At 41.1% G+C, this 15,637-nt stretch overlaps 1 protein-coding gene across 1 annotated transcript in view; it reads left to right on the top strand.

Annotated features, from left to right (window-relative positions):
* The window catches only part of usp45 (ubiquitin specific peptidase 45), a 41,886-nt gene extending 26,249 nt beyond the window's left edge, over positions 1 to 15,637 (top strand). The window contains exons 9-18 of the mRNA XM_030071895.1: positions 2,640 to 2,727; positions 5,393 to 5,474; positions 6,090 to 6,181; positions 8,216 to 8,272; positions 8,802 to 8,933; positions 9,172 to 9,850; positions 10,547 to 10,644; positions 10,792 to 10,878; positions 11,239 to 11,383; positions 13,134 to 15,637. Of these exons, the coding sequence (XP_029927755.1) occupies positions 2,640 to 2,727; positions 5,393 to 5,474; positions 6,090 to 6,181; positions 8,216 to 8,272; positions 8,802 to 8,933; positions 9,172 to 9,850; positions 10,547 to 10,644; positions 10,792 to 10,878; positions 11,239 to 11,383; positions 13,134 to 13,264 (1,591 nt within the window). The 3' untranslated portion in view covers positions 13,265 to 15,637. The remainder of the gene's footprint in view (positions 1 to 2,639; positions 2,728 to 5,392; positions 5,475 to 6,089; positions 6,182 to 8,215; positions 8,273 to 8,801; positions 8,934 to 9,171; positions 9,851 to 10,546; positions 10,645 to 10,791; positions 10,879 to 11,238; positions 11,384 to 13,133) is intronic.

The raw sequence follows: 15,637 nt of genomic DNA, 5'->3' as shown, positions 1-15,637 counted from the left end.
GGTGGGGGTGGGTGGGGGGGGTCTCCTCCAGACCTCCTGTTTATGACCTGTATTTGAGGCTGGTGGCTAGCCATCTCTCCCCCAGCCATGGACATCCATACTTGGGCCAAATTGTCAGTATATCTGAGTACATCAGAGAGATGCTTTAATATGATTCATTTCAGCAAAAATTTTTGTCGGAGTATTACTTGGGTGCAGTTTAGGGCTCTTTCATGGGATAGTAAATCTGTAAACACATTGTAATGAAAGAAGATTTAAATACCTGTTTATTGCTACAGTATAATTTCCTTTTTTAGCCACCATTGTCCATTGATTTCTGAAAGGACAGTGGTGGCTTTTAGCTAAAATTAAGAGTAAACATGTACTGATTCATTGTAGGCCATAAAATACCAATAGATGACTGTCGTCTTTCATTTTCGAGAACCTACCAGACGTCTCTCAGGGAGCCCCCAACAAACTCCACCTCTGGCCCCATGCATCCTCTCAACATTTGACCGATGGCTTCTCTAACCAGCGATGTGTCCTCTCAGTGTGCGTTGCCCCTGTCAGACCAACCTGTTTTGTGGTTGTGTGGCTGGCTCGGCCCAACAGGTTGCGTAGGCTCAAGCCATGGCTGCCCATCTGCCCCCTGCAATCTGTCCCACATCTGTTTCACCAGGGTTGGCCAGGGGACGAACCCAAGGAGAGTCTCCCCTCCAGTCGCCGCGGCATTAATGTCCAAGATGGGGGGTCTTGGTAAAATCCTCAGTAAAAAGTCAAGATAGATAACCTCGCAATGGGCCATCTTTTTCAGGTTGTGATCTGATGACTGTTTAACATTCTTGTAGAATGTGAGGAACACTTGCATAAAACCTGGCCTTGTCAGCCTAGTGTTGACACCCAAGAAGGTGGATTTTGTAGTAAGCCTCAGAAAAGAGGCATAATGTTAACTATAAAACCTTTGCCCAAATACGAAATTCCTGGTCTAATACATGTTCTCTATGGGAGGAAATCACAGGGTTTTTCACATAATCATTGCTGTTACACTTTGATTTAAGCTGGCGTTCAAAACTTTGGATGTTTTTATCTGCATGTTTTAAATGGGACTCTGCACTGAATTCTGTTGCTAATTTAAGTTAAGTTAATTTAAAACTACAAACATTCTAGCTCACTGCTGAGCAATTAAAACAAACAAAACAAAACAAAACAAAACAAAACAAAACAAAACAAAACAAAACAAAACAAAACAAAACCTTGTTAGTTTGCTTTTGGCCAATCTGTTGGCCAATTCTATTTCAAGGATAACAACAAAAGTTACTTTCTGAGTCCTTGAGGATCAGCATGGATCAGCATGATGTAAAATTCGTCATTACTCTACTGTGGATGTCCACACACCACCGTCCACATGCCGCACAGAGTTTGGAACTGTGTGGACTTTCTACATCTACAATTCTGTCCACATTCAGACACAAACTATAAATGCATCCACGTGTGCATCCCTGTGCACTTGTCTTAGTCCGCATGGACACATGCTGTCACTTAATGTAACATCCACATTTTGATAGAACTGATGCACTTGCAAGCCGTCCTGTCTACATACATTTTGTCATTCCAGTGTTAATTGTGTCACATTGAAATGTTGCAGTATTTTATGTAAATTGTACTGGAACTGCAGAACTTGTTGAAATTTTCTGCCCTCATGTAATATTCTTGTACAAATTTATACCTGTCTCAGTCAGCAAGCAGATTGATCGCTTTTTGAAGAGTAAAACCAATTCATATTTGGGATTCACACAATTGGTTAAGTCCAGAGCAGCATTTCTCAAAATCTTTTAGGTGGATTGCAATGAAATTTAGTGACTAAGTTCACAGTGATCAGAGGATGAAACCTGTGACCTTTCCTCGAGCATCACCAGCAGCCCCAACAAGGCATCTGTGTTTGAAATAATGCTCACATTGATCAAATAATTAATTAACTTTAGAAATTTGCCATTTAAAAGTTTTGAACAAGGCTATAATATTTTTAAAGGACCATCAGCCAAATTCAAGGAGCTCATTTTATACAGTTTCTTTATTTTTCTTTATTTTTGTAGTAAGTAAATGGAGGACCAAAACCATTTTGTACAGAACTCATACACTGACAAAGCCATATATTTTCCACACTGTTAAGTATTTCAAAGTTAACTCACTCAGATAATGTTAGTGTGTGGGTGTGGATGTGTGGCTGTTTACATGTGACCCTTACAGGATGAGTGAAAAGCTATTTGAATGTGACAATGTACACACGGTGTAAGTACCACAGTGTGGTAAAGGCAGGGATGGTTAGATAGACATACCCATGAAAAGTCCTTGAAAAGGGATAATGGTATTTTTCTTCTATTTGATGTTTCTCTATGCATTCTGATTGCCTTGTGTGTGGCTGTTTGCTTTCTTCTCACTTGTTGGTATATGTGGGTTGTTTCCATGTACCAACAAGTAAAGGACCTTATTGATGTCAAAGATTCACTGCCACGTTAACATGACTTGCCGATTGTCGCTGCTGATAAAATGGTATGATTTTGCTAAATGAATGCAGGCAGGGATTTTTTTGGTGTTTACTTTTCAACTGATGTTTTTCCTCTCCCCCCTTGCTCTACTCTTTCTGTCACTGGTTTCTTTAGGGCTCCACGCTTCAAGGGCTACCAGCAGCAGGACAGCCAGGAGCTGCTGCACTACTTGCTGGATTCCATACGAGTAGAGGAAACAAAAGTGAGCACACACACACACGCGCATACAGACACATTAATCAGATTGTCTGTCGTGGCTGTTAAATGCAATCAGTGTTACAAAATTAACCCAAAATTTATTTAGTTTTTTTTTTTTTTTTGCATAATTGACACAGGTTGTTTTCTCCTGTTACCTTTTTAAGGCGTTCAATTCATATATTTTTTTAATAAAACATATTGAAAACATTTTGTTTTCATCATTGCTCCAGTTTTACCTTTCTTGGCAGAAATATATACAGTGATTGCTGCATCATGTGTAGTATAGAAAACCCTGACAAATGCATTTTGGGAACATTTCAGAGAACAAGAAAATGTGCAAGAACTCAACAGCCACTTTTACACACACCAAACCTGCTTCCTTACTAAGGTTATGACAAAAATACCTAATTAGTCAATTAAGAGATGAGATTTTTTGTAGTGTTTAGCTTAACTCTTGGAAAATACATTTTTGTAAGAACAAATCAAGCTATTCTTAATGGTCCACTGTTCTCTATGCATACTTATAATTTACAAAGAGGACCAGGGATTACTGTATATGAGGAAATCTAGTCAGTGTGACCTCTACTTGTGTTTTATTGTAGAAATTATAAAAAGTGTGGCACCCCGGTGAAATGTGAGACCGTGTACAATGTACCAAGGCTGAGTCCTGATCGCAGTGTCCTGGGTTTGAATCCAACCTCAAAATCCTACAGAAATGACCTTTTCTAGTGAAGAAATAGTTTCTCACCACACAAAATACTGTAGTAATAGTACAACTTCATCACCACTTGCTTGTTTGTCCAGTTCCCAGTGGGTTTTGTGTTTCAAAACACATCGCAGGTCACACAGTAGTTTTTGAGAGACAAAAGTGAGTGCATGCACACTCAGGCCAATGTCTGCTCTTTGCTCGGCTAGCCAGTTTTTATCTTTCAGCCTTATGGTGCCATGTTTTGTGGCAAGTGCAGGACAGCATCGCCACCCACACCCCTTTGCAGAGCAATTAGGGGACCCTGCGGCGGCCTATTGCAGGGCTGAACTGGCCCCTGTGGCCCCACCAGTGGCTCTGTGAACCCAGGAGGAGAAGTTAGCGGGTGTGTTTTAGTGGTCAGCCCGGGGCCTGGGAGGGGTGGCAGGCTGGCCTCCCCTGCTTCCATTCAAACTTGTGAACACTGACAGTTGTGCCACTTAAGGGACTTGCAAGTGGCACAACCGGCATCATTGTGTGATCTTGGGAAACCCACAGCTGCTGAATGAGCTCCAGGGCCGTCCCATTGTGCTAGAGGGTCACCCACCACCCCCTCCTGCACAGACACACACTCTCATCAGTCCCCCTCCCTGCCCAAATCAGGGGCAGAGAGGGAGGGGCAAAGCCTGCCCTATTCATTCATTCAGACACACTCATTTATACAGCCCAGCACATTCAGAGATACTGTGGCATTTTAGCCTACATGTGAATTTACTGTATATTAATTCAAATGAACAAGGACATACACTACATCCATACAAACAGTTTAATTAAGGCTCACGGGCATTTGGAAGAATTATATAGATGGTCAGTTTTCAAATAACCACACATAACACACATTATGTTTGTTTTTTTGTTTTTTGTTTTTTTGTAGGACAGAGATTGATCCATTTTTTAGTGAACTTTAATAATCTTTAATTTATGTTGAAAAGGGGCATTTGAACTAAGTCACAACTGCATTACACACACACACACTGTCTTGAGTGTGTGTGTGTGACTGGTATTTTTCCAGAGGGTATCAACAACCTTAGAGGCCCTAAGTGTTTGTGTTGATTGGCCATTAGTATCAGAGGTCTAAATATGCTAATTTGGCCTCAGTCAATTATCACCAATTAGCTGAGATGGTAGGTATTTCCCTCTCAGGGCATGGCCTGTCTTTCTTTGCCCCGTCTTGTTTTTAGTTTCCACCCCTCCACCCTTCTACCACCAACCCTCTCCACCGCCTAACCCACCCCCCCACCTCTGGCCTATCCTGCGTGGGACCGTGCACACTGTTTCTTTGGGGCAGGAGGGAGGGAGCAAAGTATGTATTTGGGAGGGAGGGTGGGGGGTTGCTGGTTATTAATTAGTAGGAGAGGCTCTGCATGGTCTGACTGTGCCGGCTGAGTGGGGTGCAGGCTGGCCGGGCTGGGATTAACAAGGCTTTTTGACCTACATAGCCAGTCCAGTGCATGGGTCCCGGGACAATGGGGGCTGACTGGTCAGGACCACAGATATAGACCATGGCCAATTATCTATTGATTGGTGCTTTTCTATAGCGGGGCCTCTTCACAGCTCTCTCACTTACCATGCCACCTTCAATAAGTGGGCCCCATGAAGATCGCACTCACTCACGCGCACTCTCTCTCTCTCTCTCTCTCTCTCTCTCTCACACACACACACACATTCAAAAAACAGATCTATATGTTAATGTTTCTAGACAAGCACAATAATTATTTTTTCTAATGATGTTTCTAATAGATGTACTTGTCAAACTGAACATTCTCCTAGATTGTGATATTTCCCTAGGGGAATAGACAGAATTTAGCCAAAATCCAAGAAAGCGCACAGTGTGGATTTTTTTCTTTTGTTTGTTTTGTTTATGTACTCCTCAATGTGGTTTCTAGCCTGTATGATTGTGTGTTTTGGTGTTTAATATTTCCAGAGGGTCAAAGCTAGCATCCTGAAGGCTTTCAACAATCCCACAGAGAAGACAGCAGATGAGGAGACAAAACGCCAAGTCAAAGGTATGTACTCGTGCTGTGCCAGGCACAGAGCCTAGATCAATAGCCCAGATCAATAGCCCCATCTTGTGGCACTTCATGGACATGCGCCTCAGGTTATAATTGGGCAGAAAGGAATGTGTTGGGTGAGGAAAGAGAGTGGTATTCCCTTTGCTGGATGAATCTCCATTGTCATTGCCATTGCCATTTATGGATTTTAAGGGAAGTGTGACAGAAATGGTGAGATAATTACTGTTTGTGCTGCTTGAAAAAATTTAAGATTTTTCCCATTGATTTATTGTTGTGTTCCCTTCTCAGAATTTAAGTGCTGATATTGGAAAGCTAGATCATCACGATCATACGAACCATTGCAATGATCATTGCCTGAAAGGCACAAGTCACACCACATCTGCTTCTTTCAGTTCAAGAGGCTTGATTATTCATTCACAGCTTAGGGACTAGTTTGTCTGACATCAGTAACCGGAGCATGTCATCTGATGAGCCATGTTAAATAAATTAGCCAATGAGCCAATTTAAATAAATTAAAATTGTTAAAAAAAAAAAAAAAAAAAAAAAAACTTATTGGTACCATTGTTCATCTCTGTATGTAACTGAATTATTTGACTCCCTTTTCAACAGCATATGGGAAGGAAGGTGTGAAGATGAACTTTGTTGACCGCATCTTTGTAGGGGAGCTGACCAACACAATCATGTGCGAAGAGTGTGAGCATGTAAGTGTGTGTTTCTGATGGATCTGAATAGTCAGAAGCAGTATTATGTTGTACTGGTGCACAGACTGAACTGTGCAAGGCATCCCACCATAAAGTTGTTAAACACTGTGCTCTTTATTATGAAACACAAACGAGGATGTGGAACAATGTGGAACAGAGATTACACATCATTTAGGACTGAACAATATGATAAAAATATGCACATGGCAGTTGCATTGATAGATATTTTATTTATTAACAATATATTTTTTGTTAATATTTTATTTTGATAGATACACAATATTTTGAATATTATGTTTTCTTCTTCTGCTTCATCTTCTTATTATTATAGTTATTCTTGTCACTGACCTATAGCTGAGACACCCAGATGAGGTCTGATATTTGTGGACATCCTTTGGTTTTATACATAATCTAAGGATGTCCCCTACTAAAAACAGAGTCAGGGGAAGTGGAACAGAAAAGAAGAAGAAGGAGGGGGAAAAAAACAACACTTCAAGGACCAGCTCAAACACCAACTCTCCTCAGCAGGGTTTAACAACAAAAAATGTGAGCTGAGGGTTGTTAACAAAGCAAACACCGCTATGCAAGTAGCCTTGAAGACTGAGAGCATCAGGTGTGGAGCCAGAGAGGATAAACAGAGGGAAAAACTAGGGGTGCACCGAATGTGAAATTCTTGGCTGATACCAATACCAATGTTAAAAATAAAAATTTGTCTGATAGCAGATACCAGTATTTTTTTAAACTAAACTATTTTCAAGTCTTTTAGGCTTTCGTTATATTATTTTTGAATGAGCATATATTCATACAACTTTAAGAAACAGTCTTTGATATAACCTCTCACAAGACATTCCTTTTGTGAAAAATGAGAGCAGAGTAACCGCCTTTTGAGCCTGCTATTCTACCTACTCCCACAAATTCCTCTTTCAAACAAAAGTAGCGTATTTAATTCTGGTTTCTCGCCAAAACCAACATATTGCAAGACAACATTTTACCACATCATGATAATATAATAATTTATCTTTGCCTGATACTCATTTTTACTTCAACGGAGCTTGAATGCATCAACTTGATGCAGCCTCTAACGTTAACAAGGAGCCGACAGCAGCGTGGGTAAGAAGGCAGCTCAGTGAAACCGCATCTGGGGAAATTGTGACCCTGTTCCAACTTGGATATTGATCCTCATCACTCTTCAGTCCTGAGTTGTAGGGCCGCTCGGATTCAAAGATGCAATTCCCTGGTGTTGGCAGTCGGTGTTAGTGTCACTTTCATGCATGACAGTGCCTCCATTTACTCCCTCTAAATTGCATAAGTTTTTCTCACCTGACAGTGGGAATGGTCGATACCATGGGGACATTTCAGAATCATTATATTTTTCATGGGTCTCACATCTCAGTCAACTAATGGGACAGCCAGTGATTACTAAAAGTACCAGCAAGAGAAGAGATGTTTAGTTGTATTCAGTGCCCGGTTGTGGAACACAATGGTTAGGTGCTATAGATGTGCAGTCCATCCAGTTTGTAATTTCCTAAGTTGTAGACTTAATAATAATGACAATAAAATCCATAAAAATCCCCTTTTGTTCTGGCGGTGTCCTGTGGGAAGACATTTGTCAATCCCAAACACCTTTTTTTGTCAACGGGGCACTATTAGCCTCAAGCCCTGGACAAAAATGGACAGATGAATATTGGCCACTGCCATTGGGGAATATCATTTTATTGGCCAGTGGGCCAATAAATACTAATATTCCACCAATAAATTGGTGCATCCCTAGCAAAAAGAAATTAAAAGCCCAGGTCTGGATCACTGAAACCTGCAAACAGCAGTGCCTGCTCAAAGCTGCAGCAAAACCTCATTGTCATGTCAAGGACTGGCTCGTTGGCTTCATTAGTCTTTCTGCCAATCAAGCCAATCAAGCCACAGCCTAACTAATATGGAAGGTATGAATCTTATATGATGTTGGCTAGTTAGGAAAATAACTAATTTGTTTACCAATTCTGTCCTAGCTGCTGAATTCTTTCTCTTTCTCTTTCTTAGATTTCCACAGTAAAGGAGGCTTTCATAGACATCTCTCTACCCATAATTGAGGAGAGGGTAAGCCACTAAAACTGCTCATTGGAAAAACTATGCTAGTACAGATTAGAATTGATCAATCATTTATAATTTATTAAGTAAACATAGTAAACAGTTGCTAGTTACAACTTCACAAATGCTAAGGTTTGCTTACTTTTCTCCATTTAATGTCATAAAATCAGTATATTGTTTGTTGTCTTTTGTTTTTTTTTTTGCTGCTGGTCACACTAAGTAATCTACTTTAATATATTGTTTTTTGCTCTGATAACTTGTGATGGGCATTTGTTATTATTTATTAACATTTTATAGAAAAAAAAATGATCAAAACAAAACATAATAATAATAATAACTTGATTCATTGACAATGAAAATAATAGTTGAAGCCCAGATTATTTAGTGCCAGATTATTTGAGAGAGGGTTTTTTCTTCAGTGTATTTATTTGCTTGGTTGATTGATACTTTCAGCAACAGCAGTGCTGTCCGTTGTGTTGAGCAGTATCAGCCCATACCTTCACTGAACTCATGATGTTTTTATTTTTGTCACGCTCAGATATCAAAACCATCCAACCCTGGACGTTTGATTAAGAGTAGCCGGGAGCAAGACGTCCACATCACTCACAGTGACCAGGTTCTTCCTGCAGCACACTCTGTCAATAGGAACACCAGGAAGATGAGCGGACAGGTAGAGTGTGTGTGTGTGTGTGTGTGGCTGTGTATCATGCACATTTGAAAGGTGATCTGTTTGTTTTTATTCCTTTGTTTGTTTGTTTGTTTGTTTGTTTGTTTGTTTGTTTGCAATTGCAAAAAGCAAAGGGAGTTCACATTCAGCTACACTTGTACTAATCATGCACATGCGTTCCCTATGCAGTATATAAAGTATATAATAGGCATTATATTGTTGTCATTCCCCCCTCCACCAGAGGCAGCAGGGGAGGAGATCTTCAGGCTCTATGGAGGAAAAGGGAGCAGGCTGTGCAGCGGAGCGGTCAGAGGAGGAGGCGGTGGCGGGTGGATTGGCCCACGGCCACTCAGCCTGCAAGATGGCCACCGCCGGCAGCCTGTCCGACGGCAGCGAGAAAGACTCGGGTGCTCAGGACAGCAGCAATGATGCTGATAGTGAGGCCTCGGAGAGCGAGTGGGCCCCGCGCCCTTCTTCCTCTTCTTTCTCCAGCCACGGCCATGGCTATGGCCGAGTCGCCACCCCATCATCCACCTCAACATCTACGCTCACACCCTCCCCTACGTCCGCGTCCGCGCCCTCGGCCCGGCAAGGCGGTGCGGTCGAGCAGCTAGTCAGCGCTGTCTCTAAGGTGAACCTGGGAATCACTCCCGGGGACTGCTCCCCCTCCACACACTGCTCCCCAGAGGAACAGGCAGAGCCACAGCCTCAGCACTCCCGAGACAATGTCCACCACCAGCAACACCAAGGGGCGTTCCAGGCGCTGTCCCACAGCTACACACCCTGCTCGAAAGAGTGCTCCATCCAGTCCTGCCTCCATCAGTTCACCTCTGTGGAGCTGCTGATGGGCAATAACAAGCTGCTGTGTGAGAACTGCACCGAGCGCAGGCAGAAGCAGCTGCGCAAGAGCAGCTCAGCCGGTAAGATCAGCACGTTTGTATTTAAGGGTCAGAAATACTCACAGAACATCTGGAAACTTCATGCATAGAGTTTCTCATTCTCAGGGATATTGTCCTTGTCCTTGCCAGCGTGGAAAAGCCCATTTTAGTGCCCCACTGTGGAACACTAAAATTGTCTTTTTTAAGACAATGTCTGTTTTAAAATTGTTCAAATTAGAAGTTATCAGCAATCAGAAGCTTCATCTCAAAAACACTGGCATAGACCAGACTCTCAAAGTGATTTATTGGTTACGCCAGTGGTGATACATAACAACTTGTCAGGGAAGCACTCCAAAAAAAGTGACTGCCTGCTTAATTGGAGGTGGTCCAAAAAGTCTGAAATCTAAGGAATAAGAAACACCATTGCCACGTTTGGTTGTCATATATCTTTTCCCTTCACACACTACATGTCAGGTTGGCTAAGCGTTCCAAAGTGTTTTTGGTCAGTAAACGGAGACATGGGTTTGACTCTTAAATTGAAACTTCCTGCTTCTTTGGTGGTTTATGACTCAGTCTTTGGAGATAACTTGTGTTTCATTTTTGCTGTTTTTCTTGACTGTCTTATTCACTCAAAACTGCTTAAGAGATTCACTGACTTAGTTGTTTTGAATGGAATAAAGTGAAGGTTTTGAACATTTGAAGTAGACATGGCTTTGTGTATCTGTGTTCCTGCCACAGATAAGAAGGTGGAGAAGGTTTACACCAGCGCTAGGAAGCAGATGCTGATATCCTCACTGCCCCCTGTCATCACATTGCATCTCAAGCGCTTCCACCAGGTTAGTAGCTACAAACCCATATAAATCCTTCCACACTGGAGATATACAGTACTGTATATGGTTTGTAAATATCTGTAATGGTGACCATGAGGCTTGTGCAGTCTATAAGCTTGTTGATGTGTTGCGGCTCTGTTTTTGTATTTTAAGGCAGGGATGAACCTACGAAAAGTGAACCGCCACGTTGACTTTCCTCTGATCTTGGATCTGGCTCCATTCTGCTCTGCAACCTGCAAGGTACCCACCACCACTGGCGCTGCTTTGCTGCCATGCACAGATTTCACTCCAAAATACACACACAACCAAGGATGCTAATCAAGCCAATGTTCAAAATTTTCAATATACAAGATTCTACTTTCACACTTTTTTTTTAAATTTTTTTTACTAGTTACCATTATTAGCACTATTGGAATTATGCATTTTTACATTATTTTCTTGCCTCAGTAGCTCAGTAGCAGGACTAACTTTGGTTTGTAGCATTTTTCAGTGGGGCATCTGTCTTTTCCATCTTTTTTCTTGGAGACCTGTGCATTTATCTTCACTTTTCTGGCCCTCTTTCTGTTTTTGCTGATATATTTTTTTCCTCATTTCGGGTAGAACCTGGCTGCTGGGGAGCGTGTCCTCTACAGCCTCTTTGGGATTGTTGAACATAGTGGCTCAATGCGGGGTGGCCACTACACTGCGTACGTTAAAGTCCGCTCTCCCCAGAGGAAAACAGACCAGCAGCGCAGGAACCTCTCAGGTAAGGGTCGCATGGATTTTTGTGAGGACCTTTTCTCTTTTTGTTTGTGTTTTATGCAGTTCATGAAGATGGAAAGGGCCAATAGAAAATTTTGTTTTGCAATACATTTTCTCTTTGCAAGGAGAGTGCTTGCCTTTCAAAATACTGTGGAAATGTAATTGAAAGAGTCTGTTGGAAAGCACAAGGAGCCAGTTGTCCTTGCTGCCTACTAGCTGTCAGGTATTAATGTGACATTATTTGGAACCAACAGACAGTGACGACAGCTTAAAGATGCCACAATAACACTGCTGACACTGTTGACTATGGATCTATCAAATAATGTCCCTACCAAGTAACTATACCGTCAAATTTTCACCTGCCTCCCATCCTTTTGGTCATTTGGAAAAAAAAATCTTAACATATCATCTCACCTTTTGTCCTTGTTGGCTTTCGGGATTTCCTGTTGTTATGAATGACCTTCCCAGAGCTTTTGAACAGCTATGGTACACTTAAAAGATATTAAAGGTGCACTTTGAAAAACTGACATGGGTCATTTGAGAGAGGACCCTTTAGATTCAACTGACAAAAAAGGGAAATAACCACATAATGTCAGTGGGACAGCCAGGCTGCAGGCTCAAAAATCAAATTACTTACCTTTTGTCAGGTTAGTTTCCAGGGTCTGCACTTCAGTTGACCCTCTTCAGTTTTGCGTTGTGCACCCTCAAGTTAAATAAAGGAAATAGTCTTAGGCTAATCAACATCCTGTTTTAACAGGAAACCCATAAAATCAAGGACCTAAGAGTGCCTAACAGTGAGTCTTTTTGGGATTTGAGGCAAGATCACTGAACAAGGCTCAATGATAATATCATATATCTTATCTCAGTTGTCATAATCAAAACGCTACAGAGGTGGACAGGTTAGTTTTCTTGTAGTAAACTGTTCACAATCCAGAAAAAATGTTGCCAGTGAGGGCAGAGATTCACACAGTCCAGTTACCGTCATACTTCTGAGGAGCTTAGACAAATGTCATGCTAGATTGGCAAGATCCATCTTCTTCAGTGGGCAGCTTTGGGATGATTTGAGCATTATTATGGTTCTGTCATATGACAGCTCTGTCTCACATAGCCTTACAGTGAACAAAATCTTGTTGTAAGACAAATTCTGTATTTTTGAAGTTTCGGCCCTTCTGTCATGGTGTCTATTGGTGAATACCACAGTTTCAATGAATGTGTAGTCAGAAACTCAATGCTAAGAGTCAGGCTTCTATTGAACTTTACGAGGCAGATCTTTTTTAGATCCAAGAAGTTCAGTCTTTAGTCCGTTAGCCTTGCTGCTACATCTGCTGCTACACCATACAGTCAGACTTCAATATCAAAATTGTCTTTCAGGTTTGTTCATGCTGGGCCTTTTTGTGGCTTTGTAAATGATATAATATTGATAATGATTTTTTTTTTTTTAAATGGCCCTGTAGTGGCTGTAGAGGCTAGCTACTACTAAGGTTGTGCACAACCTGTACATTGGTACAAATCATTTGAAAGGAGCTGTTGTAAAAGCTTCATCTACTTACATTGTGGGATAACCGTGTTCTTAAACCTCTGTTTCCTGTCCACGTTTTTTTTTTTTTTTTTTGTCTGAGCAAATATTGGGTTTTAATGGCCAAAATAATCACAGACTGGTACTCTTTCCTCTAATGATCTTCTTCTGTATCTCATTGTATCCATAAATATGGTGTGTGTGTGTGTGTGTGTGTGTGTGTGTGTGTGTGTTTCAGGTGCGAGGGAAGCCAGCAGCAGCTCCCAGGGCCAGTGGGTGTACATCAGTGATACCACCGTTCAGACGGTACCAGAGTCCAGGGTCCTCAACTCTCAGGCATACCTGCTCTTCTATGAGGAAATGCTTTAATGCAGCTGGCAAATTGAAACAATTTTTCCCCCAAGATCTTTTTTTTTTTTTTTAACATGGTATTCACAGACTCTGCGCTACCCTTCATACTGTATCTATGAATAGGTGGTATGAAGAGAAGGGAAAGACTTTTCACACTCAGTGACCATACCTATTTGCCATATACCTACAGTTCATCATTCTAAATTGTGCGCCTCTACATCTAAATATCTTAAATACATGAAAAGATCAACGTTTGCTAGGGAACGTTACTGTGTGCTGCTTCAGTGTTGTCGAGGATCCCAATTTTCACTTAAGTTTGCCTTTTGAGAAATCCTATAATTTGCCCTTGAAAAGATGAGGAAGGAGATGAATACAGCGATACCACACAAAGAAGGGAGGAGCCACAGAGCTATTCAACCTAAGAGAGAGAGGGACTGTTGTAAATTTTCTTCTTTGTGTCACTTTCCTGTTCCTGAGATTGAAACTTCATCAGGGAATTTGCTAACCAACAGGAAATAAGCAGAATTAATGCCTGCTGGACTGTGCTCAGCACTGATCAATTGAGAATGTGTGTGTGTATGAGTGTGTGAGACTGAGAAGATTTTTTTTTCCACAGCAGCCATTTTGGCAGGGAAGAGCAGGGTAATCATAGGTGTTACTAATGACATTAATTAAGTTCCTGTTTTATTTAAGTGGAATAGACTGTGTCCAATGAGCCAGCATGAACAACACCAGGACCCTGTCTCTGCTGACCGAAATGGATTGGAAACTATTAACGTTCTTGGTAACACTTGTGTTTACCTGCTGTTTCATGTCAAACTGGCTGCTGTGAAAAAGGTCTATTTGCTTCAAGGTGCTGCATGTAGCATTTTAACATCAGGTAATCTTTATCATATTCATTTTGTTACCTTAGTATAAGTTCCCTAAACAAAAACTATCACTGAGAAGACTGGCAGCCTCAATACTGCACTTTGTGATTTGTGATACGGTTGATTTTGGCGAGAAATATGCTAGATTGCTTTACAACACAAAACAGGAAGAGGGCGCTGTTCCTCCAGCACCGTGGTGTTAACGCTTGGGAGTGAAAAGGCCAGTGGAAAAATCATTTCCCAATTGTTGATCCTCCTCAGCAAAACAAAAGATGACGTTGGAGAGGGGGATGAAGCAACACCTTCCTTGCGGTTTATCAGAGGCATGTTCTTATTTTTGAGAAACACTGGTAATACCACTGGGGTGAGAAAGAGGCTACCAGTCTTCTTGACCATGGTTTCATTTGTTTACAGTAATTATACTAAGATGTCACAGTCAAATTGTGAACAATCTGTCGTGGTTCTGACTGAAAATGCTTCATGCGGCACCTTAAGGAGTAGCACAACGTAGCGAAGTTACTTACAGCCTGCTGTGGTGGAATGGATTGTTCTTTTTGTACATTAGAATGTATAAATGTATGACTATCACTGAATTACATTTGCCAAAGAGGAGTACTGCAGCTGCACGCTACAACGGAAAGTCTAAAATTAACGTTTAAGTGGCTTGCTTCATTCAGAGTTTCTAAACATTTGTTCTGTCAGTGTCGTCCATGTGGCTCTTGAGCACCAACAGTGTACTAACCATGTACTCGGTGTTGTGCCATGTCGGACCACACAAGTCTAGTAAACCCTTCAGCAAAGAGTCAGTGCTGTATAAGAGTCAGTGCTCTAGAGGACTCACTTTGTTGAATCTGGACGTTAAAATATTTTATCCCCTAATACCATCATTGGGGTTGGTCATGTCAAAAAAAAGAAAAAAAAAAGGAAAAAAAAACTCTTCAAGGCTTCAAGCCTTAGTGGGAAACATTTTGCCTGTACTTTGCATAATTTGCATGGGCTAATGTTATAAAGAATGTATTGCCTACTTTTGAACTGTTTGTGTCAAATATTGAGATATTCGTCTTTTTATATGAAAGTATTTTAGATGAGTACGGTTTCATTTTTGTCGCTTGTTGGCAATTGCCAAAATACCCGGTTGAGGTGACGGTTTGCCGTATGTGATAGGATATCAAGTTTTCTTCATTTCTTTTGAAACAAGCAAAATATCAGTGCCTATGCTTCAGGTTGAAGAAATCTGTGCATGGTGAGAGCAAACCATATACAGGTTCAAATGCAAAAGGGGAATGTATGTGGCATATTTATGAACAGTATAATTTACTGTATGCAAAAACAGACAGGAAAATTTCATGTATATACTGGAAACACAATACAATATCGTGTATGTATGGTGCTCCAGGCGTGCAGGGCTTTTCCTCAAGGCTGATATATATGTTTTCTGGAAATTACAGTTTCCATTATGGAATCTTAGTTGGGATGTGCATACCACATATAAAAACAGAATAAATTTAATTTATGAAGTGAA

This window comes from Myripristis murdjan, chromosome 16, assembly GCF_902150065.1.
Source record: "Myripristis murdjan chromosome 16, fMyrMur1.1, whole genome shotgun sequence".
Taxonomy (NCBI): Eukaryota; Metazoa; Chordata; class Actinopteri; order Holocentriformes; family Holocentridae; genus Myripristis; species Myripristis murdjan.
This window is presented reverse-complemented; position numbering and strand designations above follow the sequence as displayed.